General features: G+C 43.1%; 2 protein-coding genes across 6 annotated transcripts in view; one reads left to right on the top strand and one right to left on the bottom strand.

Moving 5' to 3' along the window:
• NAA16 (N-alpha-acetyltransferase 16, NatA auxiliary subunit) overlaps positions 1-4,618 on the bottom strand; it is a 61,896-nt gene extending 57,278 nt beyond the window's left edge. For both annotated transcript variants that reach the window (XM_058018850.1, XM_058018849.1), the window contains exon 1: positions 4,385-4,618. In XM_058018850.1, coding sequence (XP_057874833.1) covers positions 4,385-4,438 — 54 coding nt within the window. In that variant the 5' untranslated portion in view covers positions 4,439-4,618. The remainder of the gene's footprint in view (positions 1-4,384) is intronic.
• On the top strand, positions 4,387-21,949 carry MTRF1 (mitochondrial translation release factor 1). 4 transcript variants are annotated; one of them, XM_058018859.1, is made up of 10 exons: positions 4,387-4,402; positions 11,439-11,897; positions 14,397-14,488; positions 15,283-15,364; positions 15,575-15,682; positions 15,771-15,943; positions 17,103-17,220; positions 18,360-18,496; positions 20,088-20,186; positions 21,758-21,949. In XM_058018859.1, the coding sequence occupies exons 2-10, from the start codon at positions 11,462-11,464 to the stop codon at positions 21,875-21,877; spliced, it is 1,365 nt and encodes a 454-aa protein (XP_057874842.1). In that variant the 5' UTR covers positions 4,387-4,402; positions 11,439-11,461; the 3' UTR covers positions 21,878-21,949. The 4 variants fall into 4 exon arrangements, with proteins under 4 accessions (XP_057874842.1, XP_057874841.1, XP_057874839.1 ...); XM_058018858.1 differs by lacking the exon at positions 4,387-4,402 and adding an exon at positions 8,671-8,724; XM_058018856.1 differs by lacking the exon at positions 4,387-4,402 and adding an exon at positions 8,690-8,777.
• The last annotated feature ends 418 nt before the right edge of the window (positions 21,950-22,367 follow it).

Genomic DNA, 22,367 nt, shown 5'->3' with positions numbered 1-22,367 from the left:
AAACATGAAAGTTTTCGGTGGCCTTCACTTTTTGTGCCACAAATAGTTCAGAGCTGAACTCTTCTTGCTATTCAGTGCTTGTTCTCTTCCATATAAACAGCCAAATAAGAAAAAATTCCAGCATAAAACATGGAGAGACTTAACTCTGAAAAATTAACATTTTTAAAAAGAAAAGTATAAATAAAAGTCCAGAATCAAGAAACAACCCACAGCATTCCACAGAAGCCTCCTTTCTGAGCCTTGCATGATGACCTTCACAAACACCTTTTGAAAAACTAAACCAAGAATATCCATCTGGGATTAAGTCCTCTCCAAATGAGACTGACAAATGTGAAGCGTGACTTTCCCTTTTGAAAGCCTTCCTGACTCTTAGCACCAGCCTGGCATCTGTCCTCTGCAATTGTGTCACTTCAGCAGTTTGCAGTGGCCAGGCATCCTCACCTCCTCGCCTGAAAGTCCGTATGGAGGGAACCCCCTGCACCCTTCCTAGGCTGCCTGTCCTCCTGCACAAGCAACAACCACACCAAGAATCAGTCCTAAGTTACACCAGAAGGTTTTAAGCAACTGCTCCAAACTCCTGTCTTTAAAAGGAAGGGGTCTTTAAATGTCAGAGACTTCAAACATCCACTGCTCCGGTGGTGGGTTAATAATGGCTACCTCAGCTATGGTATCCATCTCATTTGGGAGATCCTAATTAGCCTAACATAACTTCCCAATTATCAAATTTAATAGTTCAGTAACTTCCCCACATCATTCCCAGGAGACTGACTAGTTGCATGCTTATAAACTATTATTATTTCATTAAATAAAATTTAAAAAAAGCTTTCAGAATTCTATGGATAAGAATTAATTAAATCCTACAAACACCTGTATATTTAGATTTTATCAAAAAATAAATCTCTTAAGGTTATTGAAGAAGTTGGAGAACAAAAAGGACATTACAGAGAAGCTGAACAAGTCCTCAGAGAGGGCACTTGAAGTAATGCCTAACATTTCCTTACCCTGAAAAATGGAAAATGTATGCCTGAATGAACTGAGCAGCAACAAGCCACTGCTGCAAGGCTATATACTTCCAGACTTTTTGTGTCTTATTAGCTGAAATCATCTGCAATTAGAGCAGCAAACCTTATTTTCGGCAACAGCAACATGAGGAATTTGATATGAAACCAAAGGATTAGTCAGTTACAGGTACGATACTATCCACAGTTCTATCAAACATGAAACAACATCAGATCAACCTTACACTGCTTGAGCCTGGGCTCCCACCAATACATATTAGAAGACAGTGAGCATTTCTTGAAAACAAAACAAAACAACTTGGCAAGTGAGCCACGAAAGCATGACAAGAACCCCAAGGCTTTCCTCTAAAGCCTACTAGATTACTTACAAAGACTACTGCCATGCCCTGTACAGACAGGGCTGACTTGATTCCATAAAGCCAATGTTTAAGACTATCTCTGAGACAGTTTATAGTATGGATTCTTGGGTGAAAGAAAAAAAAAATCAAGACTGCTTAAACTGAAACATACTCTGAAGGCAAGTTTACAGCTCAATTTTAAATAAACAAAATAGAAGATTAGGCTAAGCTTACTAGAAGTAAACCCCAAATACATGACACCAAACTTCAACCTTAGCTTTTCTAAGCTATCATGAGTATGCTTATTTTAGACAGCATCTGCCCCACTCACTTAAAAAGTCACCTAAGCTGAAGACCGACTTTAATTGGCAGGAAACACACAAGCACTCCTATATTAATTCTTATTTATGATGCTTTTCCCCTTCCATGACAGGGGAACATATTCAAATACTTCATCCATGCCTTCTGTGAGGCTGTGCAGTGGCAGAGCTTGAAGCTGCTCAGCCCCTCACTCCCAAACAACATCACACCTGTAAGCACAACAGGTCTTCCAGGGGAAAAGCATCTAGACTGAGAAAATCTCTGCAGAAAAATGAAAGCATGGCCTAGGAAACAAAACAGAACTAGAAGACAGGAGAGAGCAAGAAAGGAGCTTTAGCACTACCTTACAGCAGTCCTGACCAACTACTACCTACACCACAATTGCTATTCTTTCCCTAATCATTAAGTGCTAGTTTTAAGTCAGCTTGTTCAAGCCCTGCCAAGCATGCAAGCACACAGATTGATGTGGCTTAAAGACTATTTACTCGGCTTCTCGAGCAGACTTCTCAGCTTACACTGATCTCCAAGGGGCCACACCAGCCAGGGCAGCTCTGTCAGCTTTGCTGTTACTTGGGCATCTTGTTCAGAACATTGATAACCTGTCTGATATGTGACATCCACCCCTCAAGTCACTGTGAAGGATTTCTCATGATCTCCAAATTAGTTTTCCCTTTTTCAACTGCTAATTCTCTGCAGAGCATTCATCAAAATACTGAAGTCCTAATCTATGAGTATAATTTCCTTGCATCTGTCCCAAGTGATTAAATCACTACAGGCTTGTAGGGTCTTATTATGCAGCCTCCCACTTAATCCCTGCCCCCAATTTTGGAAATTACCAGGAATGCTATGGGCATTTAAAATATTCTAGCAGTGCCAAAGTAAGCAAAAGCTGTTTCGATTAAAGGGCCTTTAGCACCACAAGCTATATTACTAAACAAAAATACTGTGAGACATGTCAAGCAAACCAAGGGTTCCATGTGTAGTATGCCAACATTAGTATTCCAGAAAGAAGTGCACCATAAAAGAGTCAGAGCTGGTTAGAAAAAACATTAAGAAATTAATTTTCAAGAAGAGACACTATATGAAGAGACAAGCTAGTAGCTTTGTGATCAACACTTCGGGACTGCAACTGGCCACTACACATCACCAGTTAAAGGCTTCTGAAAGTTTTAGAACGTAAGTACATTTCTGCATGAACTTCACTGAAAGTTTATGTATCTCTCCTCCTTGCCTAAGCACTAATTTCCAACACTTTTATCCATCGTTTAATATTAAAAAAAGTCTAAAATATGATCTCTAAAAAAGCCATTCTATAATCCAATCAAAAAAACTTTATAAGTGGCTGCTACTGTGAACTTGTCTGCTGCTAGTAAGAATAATCACTTAACTGTTCTAATATTAGTCACTTATTTTTAGCTGAGAGAAAGAGGAGTGCTAGAATGACTTACTAAGATGCATACCATAAGCATGCAGTAAGCAATAAATCGCCATTAAGAACCAGTAAGTTTTTAAAACCTGTACACTACGCAAAGCAGCCAAAAGAAAACAGCTCTGAAGAAGCTGAAAAAAACCAGCTCTGTACAGAGTACAGGAGCTTACTGCCACTGTTTGACCTCAGCTTCCTGAAGCCCAAATGTCTACCTCTGAACCACTACGGTGGTTCTGAAGCACTGGCACTACCTAACCAACTCGGAGAGAACTACAGAAATTTCCGCCTGCCAGCAGGATTACTTAGTGTGCTGCACAGACGTCCTCTGCCTGCAGAGTGGTAAACTGAAACAAAACACCTCAATTTTGTTGAGGCTGGAACTCCATTACTATCACACTGACAAGCTCGCGAAAAAGGGAGTGTGGTGTTTTCTTGTCTCGGGAGGGAGGAGTGGGGCTTTTATTTTCATGAAGTGTTATCATGATAAAGTACAGCGATTGAGTCAGAAACTCACAGCTAAAGCGAGCTCCTTCGTCAAAGTTATCTCGCGAACACTAAACGTCCCTTGCACCGTTAAATCGCAAAGAGCGGAATTCGCCCAGCACAAAGGAGTTGAGACAAGTCCTCCAAAGGACGCACAGAAGCAGGACACCTCATTCCACCACACGTCTTCAACTACACTCAAAACTGCTGAGCGAGCGAACTACTTTTAACCCGGTCCCTACACCAAAGCCGAAGCTCTCGCTGGAAATGAAGCGCAGATGGGAATCAACCGAGCAACAGCAAACCCTGCCGCACTCGCACCGTGCCTCGAGGTCTCCTCCTTCCGCGCTGCGCGGGGAGGGAGGGAGGGAGCGAGGGAGGGGAGCGGCGGCGCGGCCCCGGCCGGCCCCGCAGTCCCCGCGGCGGGCGGGAGGAAGGCGCTCGGCGGCCCGGGGAGCCCGCCTGGCTCCCTCCCTCCTTCCCGCCCTCCCCCGGCCGGGGGCCACACCAGCCCTTCCCGGCCGCCAGCACGAGCAGGGGCGGCTCGCCCGGCCTGCTCGGCGGGCCCCAGACAAAGGAAGGAAGGAAGCGGGGACGAACCGGGGCGAGGAGGCGACGGCAGCCCGGCTCCCCCCGGCGAGCGCGGCCGCCGCATCCGTGTGCGCTCAGCCGGGGCCAACTCCGGCGGCGGGCGAAGTGACCCGGAGGGCACCGAGCGAGGCCGGCGAGCCAGAGGGAAGAGGAGGGAGAAGCGGCGGCGGGAGGAGGAGAGAGGAGCGGGGCTGGTGGCTCACCAGGATCCGCTTGAAGAGGTTGCTCTCCTTGGGCGGCAGCGGCACGGACGGCATGGCGCGGGCGGCCCTGGGACAGGCACGGCTGGCGGGGGTGGGGGCGGCCCGGGAGGGGCGGCTGTCGGTACGAGGGATGGGAGGAGGGGGGAACGCCGGGGAGGAAAAGCCCGAACTCGGCGGGGCGGCGGCGGCGGCACTTTAACTCATAGCCCTGCGCCGCCCGCCCTCCCCGGCGGCTCCCCCGGGCCCCTCTGCGCAGCTGCCGGGGCGCCTCGCCGCCCGCCTGACGCTGCAAAATGGCCGCCGGGGTCCCCTCGGCGCAGGCGCAGCGCCGCTCCCCTCACAGACACCCCCTCCGCCCGCCCGGCCCCAGGGCAGGGAGCGAGGATTCCCTCCGTGATTCCCTGCGCGATTCCCGGAGTGGCGGCTGAAGCGCTCCGCTCCCGGCGCTCAAACGGCCGCTTCGGAGAGCCAGGCTGCCCGCAAGGCTGGGAGGGAGGCGGCCTTGGGAAGGAGCGCAGCCTCCGTCGGCGGCGGGGCTCGGAGCGGCTCTGCGGGCTTGCAGTGCCCTGGCTGGTATTTAAGGAAACAACAGCAAACTTGGCAGCCAGGCTTTGAGCGAGCGGGGACGGCCCTCGTCGCATTAAGGCATTTTCAGCAGTTGGTTATGTAAAACTTCCCGACACCATCGGGCGTCCACAGAACAGCGGCGTTTTTTCATTGCTTGGCTCCTTCACCGAAGGAGGTCTGAGGTCTTTTTTTTCCTTGTTATTCCCAAAAATCGTTCTTAAAAACAAAACCGAACCAAAACCACCAACAACCAGGAACGCTAAAACTGCATGGCCTAGGGCATTACTGAGAAGGAAAATCGGTTAAACTGTCAAGGTTATAACCAATTAAAAAAACCATCTTATAGGGAAAATAAACTAGGCGACTGCAATTAAAATCTTTGTTTACATAATTAACCTTTAAAAATATTAATTATATTTTGGCATTTATTTCAAAGTATCTTAGTTCTGTATTAATATGATTACCCACCTACAGTCGCAGATGATGAACATGATAGATATCCCCAAGTAAAGCAATTGCGCAAAACAGTAACTCACAAGAGCCAATTAGAAAGTCTGTGTACTTGATATATTTTATTTGGTGCTCGGTAAGCAGATGGCTGTGAGACTGAAGATCCCAAGCAGCATGTCCTTGACTTGACACGAGCCTTGCTGGAGCTGATGACATGATAGCTGCTTTCCTTTCTGGCTGACAGAGGGAACGAGACAGTAGGCCATTTCCTGGAAGAGAGTAACTTGCATGTCAGCCTAATAACTTGAGGACTAATAAGTTAAAAAAAAATAAAATGGTATGTTTAGGAAGCTTCCTGAGATGAAAATAGTAAAGATGAGAACGTAAAGTATATGCTTTCCTATCGTACTTTATAGCTGAGCCATCAGATTATGGACAGTTTTTGTGAATGGTTGTTGGTTTCTGTAGTGTTTTGTTAATCTGTCTAGATGTATGGTCTGTCAAAAGGAATATCTCTGTTGTGTTTATTTCTCACTTTTTTGTTCTGGCATGCTTCTAATGATGTCAGTCAGCAGGGTTGCTGATCACAGGATGTGTGTTCTCCACACGCAGTACCCAATTCACTGTTCTTTCTGCTATAGGCTATAGTAGTGCTGCACTGGGTATCCGATTTTTACAAAGCAGGAGTATTACTGAGAGGGATGTCAGCCTTGGCTTTGCCCTGCAGCATCATTTTCAGAGCCTGTTTGTACCATGGCATGCCTTCAGCACTTCTGACAACTAGCTAAAGCCTCGACTCTATGAACCCTAATTTCTGTCTTGGCAAAAAGGCATCTTATGCCTCTGGCTGGGTTGAATGATAAACTGATGCATCATGGAGAACGATCAGACAAATATTGTGCTAGGTGGATCTTTGGTCTGAAGCAATAAGGCTGTTCTTCATAGCTAAAGATCTCTGTTTCCTGATAGTCCAAACACTATCCACTAGTCCACACAAAAGAATGCTGCCTGAAAGTAGGCAAATTGCAAATAAGAGGCAGGGGTTCGATTTGCATCTAGATGTGTCCATATTAAAAGTCTGTTAAAAGCAGCAAGAAAAGGAAAGCAGAGAGGCAATAAAAGAAATGTTTGCAGGCTAGCTGGGAGAGAATAAACAAAGAAATGAGCTTTGTGGGAAGGCAGAGCTCCAACTGAAAGTGAGGTTTGGGAGCGCAGTCAAGAAAACTTCTTGTCATTTAATCCCACTGTGCTGGGCAAAACAAAGCTCTCTCTACAGGCTTTGTTATTAAACAGGACTGTATTCAAGATGCGTGTGATTCTGTCACCGTTTATTCCTTCAAACAAAGATTTCAGAAGTCTGACCTGTTTGGGCTGAAAGGGGGGAACAATATTGAAGTGTTACATACATTGTAACAAGTTTGCTATTTTTGCAGAGTGTGTCTCTTTGCTCCTGTGGAAGTTGCTGGGAGATGCTGGCACACCCCTAAACCCAGTTAGGGCCCCCTGGGCGAGGAAGGGCCCCCGTGTGGGCATGGACCTGCCTTCAAGCCAAGCGTGTTGCAAGGCCTGGAGCCTGTTCTGTCTGATGAGCCATCCCTCTGCCTCCAGTTTCTAAATTGGCAGGTTAACAGTGCCAGCTTTTAAAGTACAACACCACCATATCTATCCTCAAGCCCCAGAAGCCAGCTGTCTTCCTGCTGTGACTCTTCCCTTCTGCACCCAATGTGCCTGTGGGCTGCTGAGGAAGGTGGTGGCACCCTGCCCCAAATAGCCCATGCCCCATAACCCCTTATCCTCACCAGCTCCATCAGCACCTGCTACCCTGCTACTCCACCCATGCAGGTTTTAAGGCATGGAAACAAACTGTGAGAGGGGTAGAAGCAGATTTCACATCCTTCACACTCATTTCCCATACTGCAGTCTAAAAGCGCACGGTAAACTTAGGGAAGGAGTGTATCTTACATGTTTTGGGTATGAGATGCATGGACAGGTCCTGTGGTGGATGGTCCCTGGCAGCCCTGCTGGCTGCACAGAGTCCAGCCCCTGTCTTGGCTGTGTTGCCCCTGCGTGCTTTGCTGCCTGGCAGGGAGAGGGAGCAGGACTTTGTTACAGTCTCTGTTTTCACACTTAAAACATTCAGCCACAAGGCATAATAAAAACTGAATATGATCATGTTAAATCAGAGGATTCAATGCAATAACCATTACTGACTGGAGTAGAAGCTGATTTGATTTTCCTTGGCCTACCTTCTTCTTTTAAAACCAATTTTGGAGCATAAGGTCTACTTGCAGTTTCAGATTATTAGGTTCCTGGTTGTCCTCCCAGAGAGGACCTTACCAATACTTTTAAGTATCAAATTACATATTTAGAGTACCAATGCAAGTACAATTTTATTATTTCATTTCACTGAGTCCCAGAAGTCATAGTGGAAGAAGAGTGAGGTATAATGGGAATGTTGTCTGGCTGATGGCATCTCTAAGGGCACATCAGTGTGGGCTCAGGCCTGGGGAAGATTTCAGGATGCCGTTCCCTGCAGTCCTTTTTGTGGACCAACTCCTGTTCTTTGGAAGTGGCTTTCCATCTGTCTGCCTTGCCTCCCGTCCCCACGGGTAGAGCAGAGCCAAAACCTCTCCTCAGGCCTAAACAAGGGGTTAGTTGTAATTCAGGCACTGAGCTTTCATCCGAATCCTACCTATTGATTTGTCCTGTTTTCAGTCTTTTGGAATATTGACTACACCAAATCCCATGTGATATATGCCAAATACAAAAGTTTTACCTTTTTTTTTTTTTTTTTTAATTTCATAGAATGACAGTAGCTGAGAAGAAAGGTATTTTGGTGATTACAGGTATAAAAAAACCCATTGCTTAAGTATTTTTAAAATTTTAATTAGGGAGGTAGAGGTTTAATAATAGCTTTTAAAATGTCCACATACATAGTATGTTTTAATGCATACTTTATGAGGAAGCTGCAGCTAACTAGCATAGTCATAATCAGAATGGTAATTATTATTATTATTTTGCTTGCTTTTAGTAGAATAGTAATTCATTTTAAGTAGAATTGAATAGTGAGCTTTGACACAAAGTGGAGCTTAATGTCATTTCATTCAGATGTCTCTGAAATTAATCTTTCACTGACCAGATTGGCAAGGCGGAGGCCGCCTTTGCCGCCGGGGCGGCTCAGGCGCGGTGCCGGTGGCGGCGGGGGGACGGGAAGCGCGTTTTCCCGCAGGCATGCTGGGACCGGGAGCGCGCCCGCCGCACTTCCCGTCTGCCGAGGGCCCGCGGGCCGGGCCGCGATCCCGCGGTGCTCGGGCCTGCGGACGGTGAGAGCCGGGGCCCCGCCGCGGGTACCGGGCAGCGCGGCCCCCGCCCGCCGGTGAGCCTCCTCTCGGTCCCCGCTCCTGCCTCTCCTGCCTCCTCTCCCTGCCCGCTCCTGCCTCTCCCGCCTCTCGGTCCCCGCTCCTGCCTCTCCTGCCTCTCGGTGCCCGCTCCTGCCTCTCCTGCCTCCTCTCCCTGCCCGCTCCTGCCTCTCCCGCCTCTCGGTGCCCGCTCCTGCCTCTCCCGCCTCCTCTCCCTGCCCGCTCCTGCCTCTCCTGCCGGCTCCTGCAGCCCGTCGCTGCCCCGTGAGCCCCGCAGCGGGGCCGGGCTGCCGGCGCGCTCCCTGTCGGGGCTTTGCTGGGTGGCCGTGGGGGAGGCAGAGGTGTGTGGGGGGCGCTCCCGGGGCCCGAGCTGTTCCTGGTGCGGCCGGTGAGCCTTGCAGTGCCTCCTCCTGCCGTGCACCTGTGTGCTCGAGTGCTGCTGCATGGCGCCGGTCGCATCTTTGGTTGGTAGAAATGCATTTTATAACCTCTGAAAGAGTTCGCAACATTGAGAGCTCTTTCCTGTCTTGAAATTATTTTTTAAAAATTATTATTTTAATTGGACAATTAGAGTTGTGACTTTCGCTTATTGGTTTTTGATTTGTGGTGTGCACGAGGTCGTTTTAATCACATTTAAAAGTTATTAAAATCTGGTTTGGAGATCATTTAATAGGTCATCTAATGCTTATAGCTCTGTAAAAGTAATATGTCTATTTTTATGCAAATAAGGTGTGGCAGCCCCACTCTGAGAAGGAGATACCTTTTTTATTTAACATAGCAAAATGATTTTGAAACTTCTGACTTCCTTGAAGGTCTGTGTTATTTCATTACTTTTTTTTTCTTTTAAACCCAAGAATATTATTTGTGAGAGCTCAGGCAAAGCAATACAGCAAATGTTTTATTATTTGAGTGCGTTGCTTCTTAACTACACCAGTAAAAATTAGCTAGATGGTTGTAACTAATAATTTATATGTTTAATGAATTAATTAAAATAAAATACAACATTAATGTTTTAAAATTGAGTTGACGATGGTCAGCACTTAGCCAAACAACAGTGGGCCATGCTGATCTGGAGCAAGTCCATATTCATTAATGGAATTAGGTCTTTGGAACTGAGTCCACTCATGCCGAAATCCAGGATCGTGGATGATGAGCATGGTTTGTGTTTTTTGCTGTGTTCCTGGTGAAGGGAACAGGATCTCTCTGCTGCAGCTGGTTTTAGTCACTACAGGATTCCAGGAAGGCTATAATTTTCTTTCTGTACATCAAAGCAGTCTTGAGATTGCTGCTGTGGATTCAATAGCACCTGCTGCCTGGGGAATCTGGGGAGGGTACAGAATAGAATAAAGGTCCTTGCCTCCTTCTGTAGGTAGTAAAACAAGCATTCAGACAGGATGCAGTACTTCTGGTTCTGCTGCATATTGCTCTTTCTTCATTGTGGACAAATGGATGGCAGTAAATAGGGGAGAATAACGGGCAAGTTGAGTAGTTAGAGTGTCACAGTAATTTGTTAGTAAAGTGCGTGAAGATGCACAGAAGGTCTTGTCACTGATGAGTAAAAATTAATTTTGTCAGGAAACTGAAACGTGTGTTTCCAGGAGATCTTGTTGCAAAAAGATTCATGCTCTTATTTTCTCAGAATCCACATTTTTGTAAAAATCAGTGGGCAGATGGGACCGTGGCACTGGCAGGGTTACTAAGAATGCTTCTTTGTATGTTAAACCTTTTCTGTGTGAGTAGCCCTAGAATAAATGTGATCTCAATGTAGTTTTCCTGGCAGAGCCTAGCAGTCCAATATAATATTTTAGAGCACAGTAGTAATTCATAACATAGTTTGCAATGTTGATGATATAAAGTGAAGAGGAAATGATTTTTCATAGAGCAGCAGTAATGCTAAGGGGAGCCTGGGTCCTATAAAACTGTAGGCCAAATGTCTCAGAAAAATACAGGAGTTGTATTTCAGAGTACCTGCTTCTTACTCACTTTTTGGATGGAAAATATCATGTTGGTTAAGTGTAAATATATCACAGTAAGGAGTATGCAGGGGACATAAAGCACATAAAGACGTTTTCCTGTCTTCTCCTGTCCTCTTCTCCAGTTCACTCACTTCTCATATGAGTGAGTGATTTTTTGTAAGTGTATTGAAGTCCTGTTGGCTCATATGTTGTGTGGTCATCTACTAATGTTCTCCTTTTATGGTAGTGGATGTAATTTGACACATAATTCTGGACATTTATTACATTCTGTAATAGATTTAGAATTCTGTATAGAATTCTTTACCTCTAGTATTGATTTGCCTTCTCAGCAGCATTTTTCTTTCATCAGTAAGGCATGAAATGCTTGGATTTTTCTGATGAGACATATGGCAAAATGAAGCTACTGTCTGTAAAGCCTCATCCACAGGAGCTTTTCCATAGTATAAATAAACTGTTTGAGGAGGGGAGAGAAAAGACTTTTTCCAGCCCTCAGTCAGTATAATGGTAGTGATAAGAGCTTCTGTTTAAACTGGGACTAAAACAGGAATAGTTTTGTCCATGACAGTTGCATTTGTGTCGATGTAATCAAACCAGGATATGGCCTTGATACCATCCTTGTGTTTGTTGTATTTTTTTTTAATAGAATTCTTTCTTTTTCTAGATAACAACACTGGCCAATATACTGTGTACTTTTAATTTCAGGAGGTGGAAAAATAAGAAACAAAATGAAACCTCTCCAAAAGGTCTGCCGTTTCAAGAGCCTGCTTGCCAATTGCTGCTGTCATAGCCAACCTGACAGCTGTCTTCTCCCTCCTGTTGCAAAGAAGATGGGCTGCATGGTGGGACTGCACAGCCATGGATTTTGGAGGCCAAAGCCTTTATTGGACACAGCTAGATTCACTCTGTCTTTTAACAGTTGGCACAGAAAAAACCATCAGGATTCTCAAGCTTTGTGGAAGAATGAGGCTGTGCAGAAGTATCTGGAGTCTCTCAGCAGGGAATACCAGCAGGTTAGTCATCAGTTAAGTGCACACTCATTAAATGACTTTGAGCAAAGAACCCTGAGGAGAAGATGTGCCGATCTGTCCCCCATTGCAGCTGCGTTTCAAGAAATCAAAGAGGCTGAAAGAGAAGTTCAAGAGTTAGAAGCGATGTGCACAGGTAAAGGAAAACACATCTACTTGCTTGCTTCAGAACAGCAGCTGTGCTTGGGATAAATTTCATTGCCCAGCCTTTGAGGAGAGCTTGTGAGTAAGTTCAGCCAGACCTGGAACACTCCCTGGTCCCCCCTGCTCCCAGGAGCTCGTGTGCTGCAAGGGCTTTCTGCATCCAGCCACATCCTTCTGGTTTTCATCTCGTCTCATTTTAGTTTGAGGTCTCAATATGATAATTTTGGGAGAGTAGGGATTGTCTGGAACCTCAGGGATATCCATCTAACAGAAATGGTTGGGAAGTGTTCATTTGGAGGTTATTTTTTGGTTGAACTGAAGGAAAAAAATTAGCAAGGCTCAAACCTTTGATAAATGCAGACTTCTGCCGTGTTATTTAAAATGAGATGCCACCTGACCAGTTCAGTGATATTTATTGAGCAAATGACATGAACTTTCATTAGGCTCTGAGTTGTCAGCTTCCAATTTAAATGGCAAAAGCTAATATTTCTTTGAAAATATTTGGGGAGTCCTTTAAGGAATAAAAAAAAATGGTTTAAGAAGCTGCTGTTTTTTGATAGTTTGCTACAGTAGAAGTGGTAAAAAAGAATTAAAAATTGTAACTGGTTTTTGTACCAAAAAGAAAGTACAGAGGGAATAAATAAAAGAATTTATGAAATAAGTAATGGTGCAACATTTGGGAAAAAACCCAGCATTGTTACAAGTGTGAGGAGGTGCACACAGTAGGAAGGAAAAAATGGATCCATTCTGCTACAGTGGCAAGTATTAAGCCAAAAGATTTAGACACTGACGTGGAGAGAATAGGATTTACATTAAGGCAGAGAAGGAGGGGAAAATCAAAGGATGGGAGAAATCAGTACCCAGCAGTGTAAATGGAGGAAGACAAAAGTTCATGGTGCTTTTCAGAGAGAGACAAGGGGTGTGGACAAAACAGTAAGAGACATACTGAAATAAAAATGTAAATGTAACTTATTTAGAAAGAGATAGAAAACATTTGTATACTTTAGTTTTAATAATTAATAGATGTTTGTGCTTTTGGAAAAAAAGCGGGTTATTTAAAATATTTTAATCCTCAACCCTCTCTAATTCTCTTCACTGGAGAAAAGAGGAGAATGAGTGACGGAGACAAGGTACAAAAATTTAATGCCGAAAAATAAATGCTCTTGAAAGAATCAAAAAGTGTTAAGAAAATTCTGGAAAATTCATATTTCAGCTTAGGCTGGTTTTGAATCAAATGAATATAATGAATTTTTCTAATTCCATAAATTATGATGTGCAGGGATGGAGTAAGTTCTAGTTGAAAGAAGGGAAAAGAATGGTAAAAAATTACAGCCCATAAATTAATTAAATAGAGCCAAATAGAGCCATATTCTGTCTGTAAAAATGATAAATGTCTGTACCATTATCCTGTGGCCAAGTTAAAACACAGATGTCCCCTTCATTTGGCTATTCACTGTTTTCCACTTAGCTCCCTAACTGACCCTCTTCTCTCTGCTACCTGAATTCCTGACAATTGATGTAAGATTTTATATTTGCAACACTCAGTGAAGCAGAAAAATATTTCCCAGTTTCCCTCTGGTGGTGTGAGTCATGAGGTGGGTTAAGTGAATTCTGTTTTGAAGGGAGGTAGGAATGGGATACCAATCCTTTGAACCTGAGGCTCATTGGTCACAACCAGACCATCTCTGTTGACAGTAGTTAATTTGATACTGTTTATCTAACTGATCAATAATTTTTGGACCAGCTAGAAGCAATTGAGTGTCCACTTTTATGCTGCATCTGAGACAAACCTATGGTTTCCATGCTGGCCACAAGGCAGAAGGTTTTCACCTTCTCTTTATTGCCTTGTTCCCTCGTTCTTACTCCCAATTGCTCAAAGCTGGCTTCAGCCATTCCCTCCTCATTTCTGTTGGTAATTGTTCAGTTATAAATCTAGTTCAACTTGGCATGGTAAAAACGTGCACTTATTCAACCAGACTTGCTTTTTAATTTCAGTGAGTTGAATTGTTTCACTTTCTGGTGAGTAGAAAAGTGGAAAGAAAGATGAAAAGGAGAGGGGGTTCCCTGTTTTAGCAGTGACAGGTTTTTCACTTGACTCCAACTGTCTTCAAGTTTCTACTTAGTGTATAATCTATTGCTAACAGATCAAAAATTTTTATTACTGTAAGCTGGAGCCACCATAGCAGAAAAGGCTTGGAGCTTCTGTGAGCTTTACTTGAGAATGTGTTGTAGTTTTTAGTAAGCTCTAAAATGTGGGATGGTAAACGTAAAATATCTGCTGCTCCTTCTAGTACACCTGGAAAATATGATCATTGAGTTAGCAATGTGCATCCTAGCTTGGGCTGCTCTTATTTGAGTGTTTTATGCTGGCAAAACTCTACGAGTTTCTCTGTGCTGCAGTGCATGTCTTTGGACAGCTTTATAATTTTACAGTGTTATAATTTGCTCTTGGTGAGATTGGCTAACATCTATTCCTGTTGTTCGAATTTAGAACTAGACAGCAGAGATGAGAAACAACTTCTAGATCTCGCCTTAGAAGAGAAGGAAAGCCTGGATAAAAAAATGAACATGTTGTGCAGAAAGGTGAGCCTGAGATAAAATTTCACAGCTTTGTAAATAAAGATGTCAGAAAACCTTTCCTATGTGATCTTACTAATAGATTCTGACACTTGAGTTTAATGAAACAGAAGTCCAGGTTTTGTATTCTCCCTGAAAAGAAGTGGCAACATTAATTATTAATAAGCTTGTTAGTGACAATTGTGTCTTAGGAGATGATTGAGTAATTTCTCTTGCTTGTCTGTCTGCAAATGCTGAAGGGGGTTAAAAAAGTGGTGAGTCTGTGCTAGTGAGATTTGACATAACATCCTAGTAACTGTTTGTGGCAGTAGAGCATGCACTCTTGAGGGATTTCTGATTGGAACTTGCAATCCTTCATTTTCTCTTCAGCTGACAGCATCCTATGAGTGGGGAAAATAAAAGCAAAGAAGTCGAAACAATTCAGTGGAGACCACTGTGTTTGGGCTCATTTCTATACTCAGACTAAAATAATATGAAATGTGACTTTCTGAGAAATAAGATTAATGTAAAGATTGGCTGTGTTAGCTAAGGACTTTGTCTCCATAGGTAGCTGGGGCTGGGGTGGCAGGACTTGGCAGGACTGGACTTTCAGCTAGCTTTCATGTGGATGCACTACACTGACTGCACTGAGTTGCAATGGTCATTGGACAGTTTTTAGTCCTACTTAACTTCATTGTGAAAGGAAGTCAATGGCCATGTGTGCTCAGGCTGTGGCAGTTGTGAAGTCTGGCTGTAAATTTGATTAAGCGAAGATCCAGGGTCATGACAGAGATAATGGTGTTCTTTTTTTTTTTTTTCAGCTTTTCCAGCTTCTAGTGCCAAAGGAAAAATATGATACAAGTCCTGTCATATTAGAAGTGACAGCTGGCAGAACAACTGGAGGTCAGCAAAGCCCCTACAGTGAAGATTACTTCCAACCTCCATCCAACTCCATTAAACCTCTTATGGGTTATTCTTAATGCTTTTTTTATACTTTGCTGGCATAAAGCAATACTTTCTAAAGATGAGCCTTAACCTGCCTAATGACTGGGGTTGGAGTTGCAGATAAATCTAAAATGTGCTGTTTATGTGGTAATGCTTTTTGATTTTTAGGTGACATCTGCCAACAGTTCACTAAAGAAATGTTTGACATGTACCAGAGCTACGCCGACTACAAACGTTGGACCTTTGACATCGTGAACTATACCCCAGCTGAGATAGGTACAGCAGTTCTTCAGAGATTCCAAGACAATGGAATTGGAAGCAGTGTTTCTCTGCTGTATTTGTCACACACTGTTTGTCTCTCCAGGAGGTTTGCATCATGCTGCTGCTCATATTTCAGGAGAGAATGTCTACAGGCATCTGAAATATGAAGGAGGGACTCACCGAGTGCAGCGAATCCCTGAGACGGGCTTGTCATCAAGAATGCAGCGTATTCACACTGGGACAATGTCAGTCATTGTCCTCCCTCAGCCAGAGGAGGTAAACTGTTCATTGGTTTGCTAAGGTGGTGCTGAACCCCTGCTCACCCATTTTGGTATTGGAGTAGGTGTTACTTAAAAGCATGTTACTGTTTTGGGGATTTCACTGATAACCAAGTGCTTCGTGCAATTCCCAGCAATTGAAACACAAGTGCTCTGACTCTGGGAGTTGATAGTCCTTGGCTCTGTACCTTACATGTATAAATGGATCATCAGAAGCAACTTGGCAGAGATTTGATGTTGCCTGAAATGGCATGTAAGTGAGTGATCATTTCATTAAGTGTTCCAGCCCCAACACTGACAAGACTCACTGCTATGAGTAAGCAGGCCAATTTTAAATTACATCACGTACTAAGACAGAATATATCCAAGAAAATACTCAGTGTTGCATAGTAATGTGATTCTGTACATCCTTTTGAGTTTTTTGTTTCATTTAAATTATTGGTGTCCTTCTCTGGTAAACCAAAGACAGTCTCCTTTGAATGTGAATGAGTGTGTTGGCTAGTCTGTCTGAGATCGCACTGATACGGACAGTTCTTACTTACACCATGAATTTTCACAAAAAATATAAAAACCCCAGATCCTGTAGGCTTTTCCTGCACCTTCTCCTGCTTCTTTGTAATACTTTCCTTGCAACACTGATCAGATCTGAATGTTCCTTTCCCATCCACTGAGCTCAAATTATGGTCCAGGTCGTCATGGGCTCCTATTTCCAGTGTGGCAATCCTTACTTGAATAGATCTGGATATGCCTACTCTCAGATGATTCTAAGTACTTTTGCAAGAATCATTCGGGCTTGACTCATGAACAAGATCCTTGCACTGCTGTTTAGAAGTGGTTTTTAAATATTTGCTTATTTTTTAGCCTCTCTGCCAAAGCTAGTGGTTTTGCAAAACAGTGATTGTGTTTTGTTTGACACACATACTTTGTTTTGTGAAGAACCTAGAGTAAGAGTTTGAAAAACTAAGAGAAATCTTTGAGGCATCATTTGCTTTTCAGAGATATTTGACACTGTATTTTTTTTAATTATAATGACTGTTACTTAGGAACAGTTGTAAAGGAGCAATTTTTTGAGAAGTGATTTCTTATTAATGCTGAGTGTCACTGACATCCAAATATTTTTGGAATGACCAGGAAGTAGTAATTTTCTTTGCTTCTAGGTTGATGTTAAAGTGGATCCCAAAGATCTGCGCATAGATACGTTCAGAGCCAAAGGAGCGGGAGGGCAACATGTTAACAAAACTGACAGTGCAGTGAGGATTGTGCACCTTCCTACAGGTAAGTCTGGCTGTACTTTGCACTTCTAATCACACTGAATCTGTGTCTTGGAAAGGAAACTTGTGTTCCTGCAGGTTGTCTCTTGCAGGGCTGGGCCTTATGCCAAGAAAGGAGAAGTAGCCCCTTCTGCTTCTGTCCCTCTTGTAGCCAGGCAGTGTGAGAAAGGGGCCGTGTACCAGGGGCACAGGGATTATGCCAGTTCTGTCTTTAGAGCGAGTGTTTCGTGAGTAAACTGTCTTTGAAGGATGAAAGAACAAATGGAGGGTGACATGGATGGGGTAGAAGATGTAAATAATTTGCACTGTGTGCTCTTTACCTTCAGCAGTAATGGCCGCTGGCAAGCAAAGGCATGCTTAGCCTAGCTGGAGTCTGTGTAGTTACATGACTGATTAAAAAGAAGGCTTAAAGATCTTCATTCAATACTAGATAATGCTATCATATGTTGGATAGAAGGGAAAATGTGTATTGATGGGAAGGTACAGTGTAGACTGGACCATTCTTTCTTTTTTGGGATTTGTTTTATTGAAACTCAGTGAGCTTCTCTTTGTAAGATGCAGAATCACTTTAGGCACAGGAAATTGACTGAAAACAGCTCTTCCCTATAGGCCTTTTTCATTCAGAAATCAAATGAGATTTCTTTTAAAGACTTAAAGGTCTTGTTTTGTCTCATTTTTCATAATTTAGTTCAAGACTCACCAGTGTTGATTAGGCACCCCTTTTTCCTAATATAATGAATTTTCCAGTTTCCAAGAGCTTGTCTGGACTAAGATTTTAAAAACTTGTGTTACGCTCTTTTAAACATCCTCTTGTAGATGGTTCAAATTGCATTTTTAACATATGGCAGCTAATTGGAGTGAATTCAGTTTCTAGAGGCAATGTCAGAAACTTGTTTGCTTCATGAAATTTTAAAATATCCCTGACTTTTCTGTAGCACAGAACAAAAAGCCCCCAGTGCAGCTGTGACAAGTTTAAAAATGCACTAATGGTGCTGGCCAGTGTGTTAAAATGACTTTTTATCCTGCAGCTGAAAGGCCCTACAAAGCAGCAGCACTCCAGTAGGTTTCGTTTGCCTAATGTGTTAGAATTAATTCAGCTTGTTTGTTCTCTGTTCTAATGGGCTCTTGGATGGCTGTGTGCAGGGCTGGCAGTGGAGTGCCAGCAGGAGCGCTCGCAGCAGCTGAACAAGGAAATCGCGCTGCGGACACTGAGAGCCAAGCTCTACCAGCAGGTCCTTGAGAAGCAGCTCACTCAGGAGCAGAGTGCCAGGAAGCTGCAGGTGAGGCAAGTGGTGCCTGAGATCTGGAGGGGGCGTTGTGTTGTAGATTTGTTTCTGATCTCTTTGGGTTGAAGGGACAGAGCAAGTGGGAGTGTGTGTCCAAACTAGGGGTGCTCACAAGGGAGGAGAATCTTGTACTTCAAAATGGTAACTCTGCCTTTACTTACCCCTGTTCAGTGGTATTGTAGACTTCTCAGGCAATGAAAGGAGACATCAACTGTGGCTGGAAAGAAGGGTCAAAAGAATGGCTGAAATTTTTCAAAAGAGAAAATTCAACATTGTGTACTGAATACCCCCATTAAGGCCAGAGTTACACAAATTCAAGCATCAGTAAAAAGTTACGTTCAATGGAAACTAGGATCAGGAGTTCTCAGAAGTTTTTAAAGGAGAGTATCTTAAGGCCATACAGAGGTTTTGAGAGAAACAAGTAAAAAAATGAACAATCCACAGTGCAATTAAGTAGCAGCAATTAAGTGCCACAGTGCAATTAAGTAGCAGCTTATTTGATACAGTTTAGGTCACCTTTTGAGGAAGAAACAGCCTCTGGAAGAGTTACCTCAGCTTCGGCTGCCAAGTGTGCTTTTTGGTCAAAATGTCCTGTCATTCTTTTCCCATTCTTTGAGTGTTTCCCCATTTGTGGTTCAAACTTCAACAGCAATCTATTGGAATAAAAATGCTTCAGAAGTAGAGAATTAGTACTCCAGATTTTCCAGCTCAGCTATTTAGTCACTTATTTCATGTTGCATTTAAGTGTATTGTCCCTGCAGATTATTAACCCCATCATTGTAAGCAGTGAGCCATTTATCTTTGTTATTGATTTCAGTTTGAGAGCTTTCAAAGCTGCATAAAGGATTTATAGTTATAGTTATATTACTAGTGTGGAAGATCAGGCAAAAGTGAATTACCTTTCCTAATGCTTTGGAATTTATTCAAGAAATCCCATGTTCTAAAATACACATGTGGAGTGCAGATGAAATTTTCACCAGCGCCCACTGAAACGGACACCTATTTATTTCTCTGAGAGTTTTTTAACATTTAATTCTCCATTTTAGTGGAGACCAGACCACAGTGTTTAGTGAAGTGTTTAGTCCCAACAGTGCTACATTTGGGTTTCTGCTTCAAGTTAAAATTGTTGTTTGCACTCTCACACTTCACCACTAGAGGGTAACTTCACTTTTTACTCTTAATCTCCTTTGGTGCTCATTTCTGACAGCCACACATTGACTGTGCTGCTTCCATTATTAATGGACCCTATTTCAATTATTTTGTGTGGAAGCTACAACCCTCTCCCCCCAGAAAATCCCACTTGTAAATTTTTTGAGGTAAGGACTTTGGTACCTTACATGACCTTTGAAAGTGATGTGATTCTTTCAGCTACAGAGGGGGAGCAGGAATGTGCTGGAGGATATAGAAACTTGGTTTGTGATACACATTGACAAATAGTACAGTTCAGTAATGCCAAGCCAGTGACCACTAGCCTGGTAGTTGGAACAGGCTGATCCATCACTGTTTATTCTGAGCATCCTGTTCTAGAGAAGTATTTGTTTTTTTTGAAACACAACAGATTTTGTTTTTTCCTGCTTTGCTGCAGTTGGGAACAAGAGCCCAGTCAGAGAGAATTCGTACTTACAACTTCACTCAGGACAGAGTGACTGACCACAGGATCTCCTATGATGCACGCAATATCAAGGTAAGGATTCCATATGAGAGTACTTAGATACTCACATTTACCATAAAAAGAAAAAATTAACTCAGTGAATACAACTTAAGATATATATGAAGAATGTAGCCAGTTGTGCTCTGACAGAACACTAGATTTAGAAAGCTTAAACTTTCTTTCCCGCCTTCTTGTAGTCTTAGAGATGACTGGCACAGGCTGTAGCTCACTGGCCTACACCTCTGTGTGGTTTTCTCCTACTATGTGAGTGGAAAGTGACCAAGCATGTAGTCCTCAATGAGATCCATTAGTCCTTTGGCCAAACTGGGCAAGTGACATTTGAGATTCTTGCAGCATAGTACATCCAAAACAAAAACCTGACAGGAAGGACATTTTGGTTTTGTTAGGCCATTCTTTCCTCCTCCTAATGCGCAAGTAAAGAACGAGAAAAACTTTTATGTTTTCATCACAAGCCACAGTTAAAAGAAACTGAAATGGAATGTTTTCATTTTAATATTATCTGAGATCTTGTGTCCAAGTAAATATCTACATATGGCTTGAATCTTAGTGATTGTTCAACCTGGAAAAGAGAAAGCTTTGGGGTGACCTAATTGCAGCCTTCCAGTACTCAAAGGGAGCCTACAAGAAAGAAGGAGATTTTTACAAGAGCATGACAAGGGGGAATGGCTTCAAACTAAAATAGAGTATATTTAGATTAGATGTTAGGAAAAATGTCTTTACTGTGAGAGTGGAGAGACACTGGAGCAGATTGCCCAGTGAAGCTATGGGTGCCTCATTTCTGGAAATGTTCAAGGCTGAGTTGGATGGAGCTTTGATCCAGCCTGGTCTAGTGAAAGGTGTCCCTGCCCATAGCAGGGGGCTTGGAATTGGATGATCTTTACTGTACCTTCCAACCCAGGCCATTCTATGATTCTGTTTATTGGGGTTTTTTTACATTGGGAAAAAATCCCTAATAATGGATTTTATAAAATTAAATTTATGAAGAACAAAGTTTAGGGTTTGCTGTAAGTGCTGTTGCATAAGGAGCAACACATTTGAAACTGTACCCACAGGTGTCCTGGGTAACTCCAGAAAATGCAGGGCATACTGAATATGGAATGGTTCATAGTTAATGGAGTGCAGAATACCATGGCAGAGGAAATAGTTCCATGATTGCATGAAAGTGGCTTTTGTTAGTCAGTTCCTTAGTGTTTGAATCTTTCTTGAGTGAAACTGGAGCCATAAAGTGCCTGACAAAAGTTAGTCGAGCTTTGCTTGCAAAACAGCCTCACTCTTGCCGTGGCCAACAGTATTTGAGTGAGGTTCTTCAGTCCTTGATTGTTCTTGCAGGGAATTCTCATGTAGGTGCATGAAACCAAGGCAGCAGCTGCTTTTGTTGCTGCCAGAATCCATGTGCCTTGCACACGCAGGCAGCTGATGTCCTGCTGCTGTCCGCCACTGCTGCTCTCACATGGGAGGAACCTGAAAGGATGAGCAAGTGGAGGGACTGCAGGCAAAGTGCATTTCAGGGGTCTGAGTAGTTGGTGTTTCAGAATAATGCTGAAGAACAGTCAGTAATTCTTTTGTCTGCTTTTTTTCCATAGGAAATTCTAAGTGGGAAAGAAGCACTGGATAAGCTAATCAACAGACTGCTGGAGTTTGCAGAGATAGAGGCTGTCACCCAATATCTAGAAAATTTGCAGGCTTTAGAAGGAGGAGGCTGAAGACCTCAAGTAGAATTAAAACAGAATTGTTGTGTTTGGTAATCGAATAAAACAGATATGTTTGTTAGATGATATGTTGAGTAAAACCTATTTCTCTGTTTTTCAGGGTGTGACACTATTCTTTTTGTATCTTGGTGGAAGTGGGTTGAATTTTTATTGCAGCAGCCCTGGCAGAAAAGCATCAGCTTGGAGTTCTGTGTGCACACTCCTCCTGTCTTGGCAGCTGGGCTTTGTTAAGCTGATCCTTCTCTTGACAGTGTTGCAGCTGGAAAGACAGAGAATTGTGGTGGTGGAGCAGAATAAATACCACATAGTGCACTTTTTGTTTGGTGGTGGGAGATGTTCTTCTTCTCAGAGTGAAAGAAACTGAGCTCCCCTAACATAGTCTAGAATCTTACCTCCTGAATACTATTTATTTTTTTCCACTTAGTGTGTGAACTTCTTAAATTAAGTACCTTAGAAATAACTTTGTATTAAGATGTTTTATCTT

The sequence above is a fragment of the Melospiza georgiana genome, chromosome 2, assembly GCF_028018845.1.
Source record: "Melospiza georgiana isolate bMelGeo1 chromosome 2, bMelGeo1.pri, whole genome shotgun sequence".
Lineage (NCBI taxonomy): Eukaryota > Metazoa > Chordata > Aves > Passeriformes > Passerellidae > Melospiza > Melospiza georgiana.
Note: the sequence above shows the minus strand (reverse complement) of the source record. Positions and strands in the feature narration are given on the sequence as shown.

Excerpts from the sequence above, each read along its gene's own strand:
- MTRF1 (XM_058018859.1), top strand. The coding sequence starts at position 11,462 with ATGAAACCTCTCCAAAAGGTCTGCCGTTTCAAGAGCCTGCTTGCCAAT. Across the intron at positions 14,489-15,282 it reads TGAACATGTTGTGCAGAAAG|CTTTTCCAGCTTCTAGTGCC; the intron begins GTGAGCCTGAGA and ends TTTTTTTTTCAG. Across the intron at positions 15,683-15,770 it reads CTATACCCCAGCTGAGATAG|GAGGTTTGCATCATGCTGCT; the intron begins GTACAGCAGTTC and ends TTGTCTCTCCAG.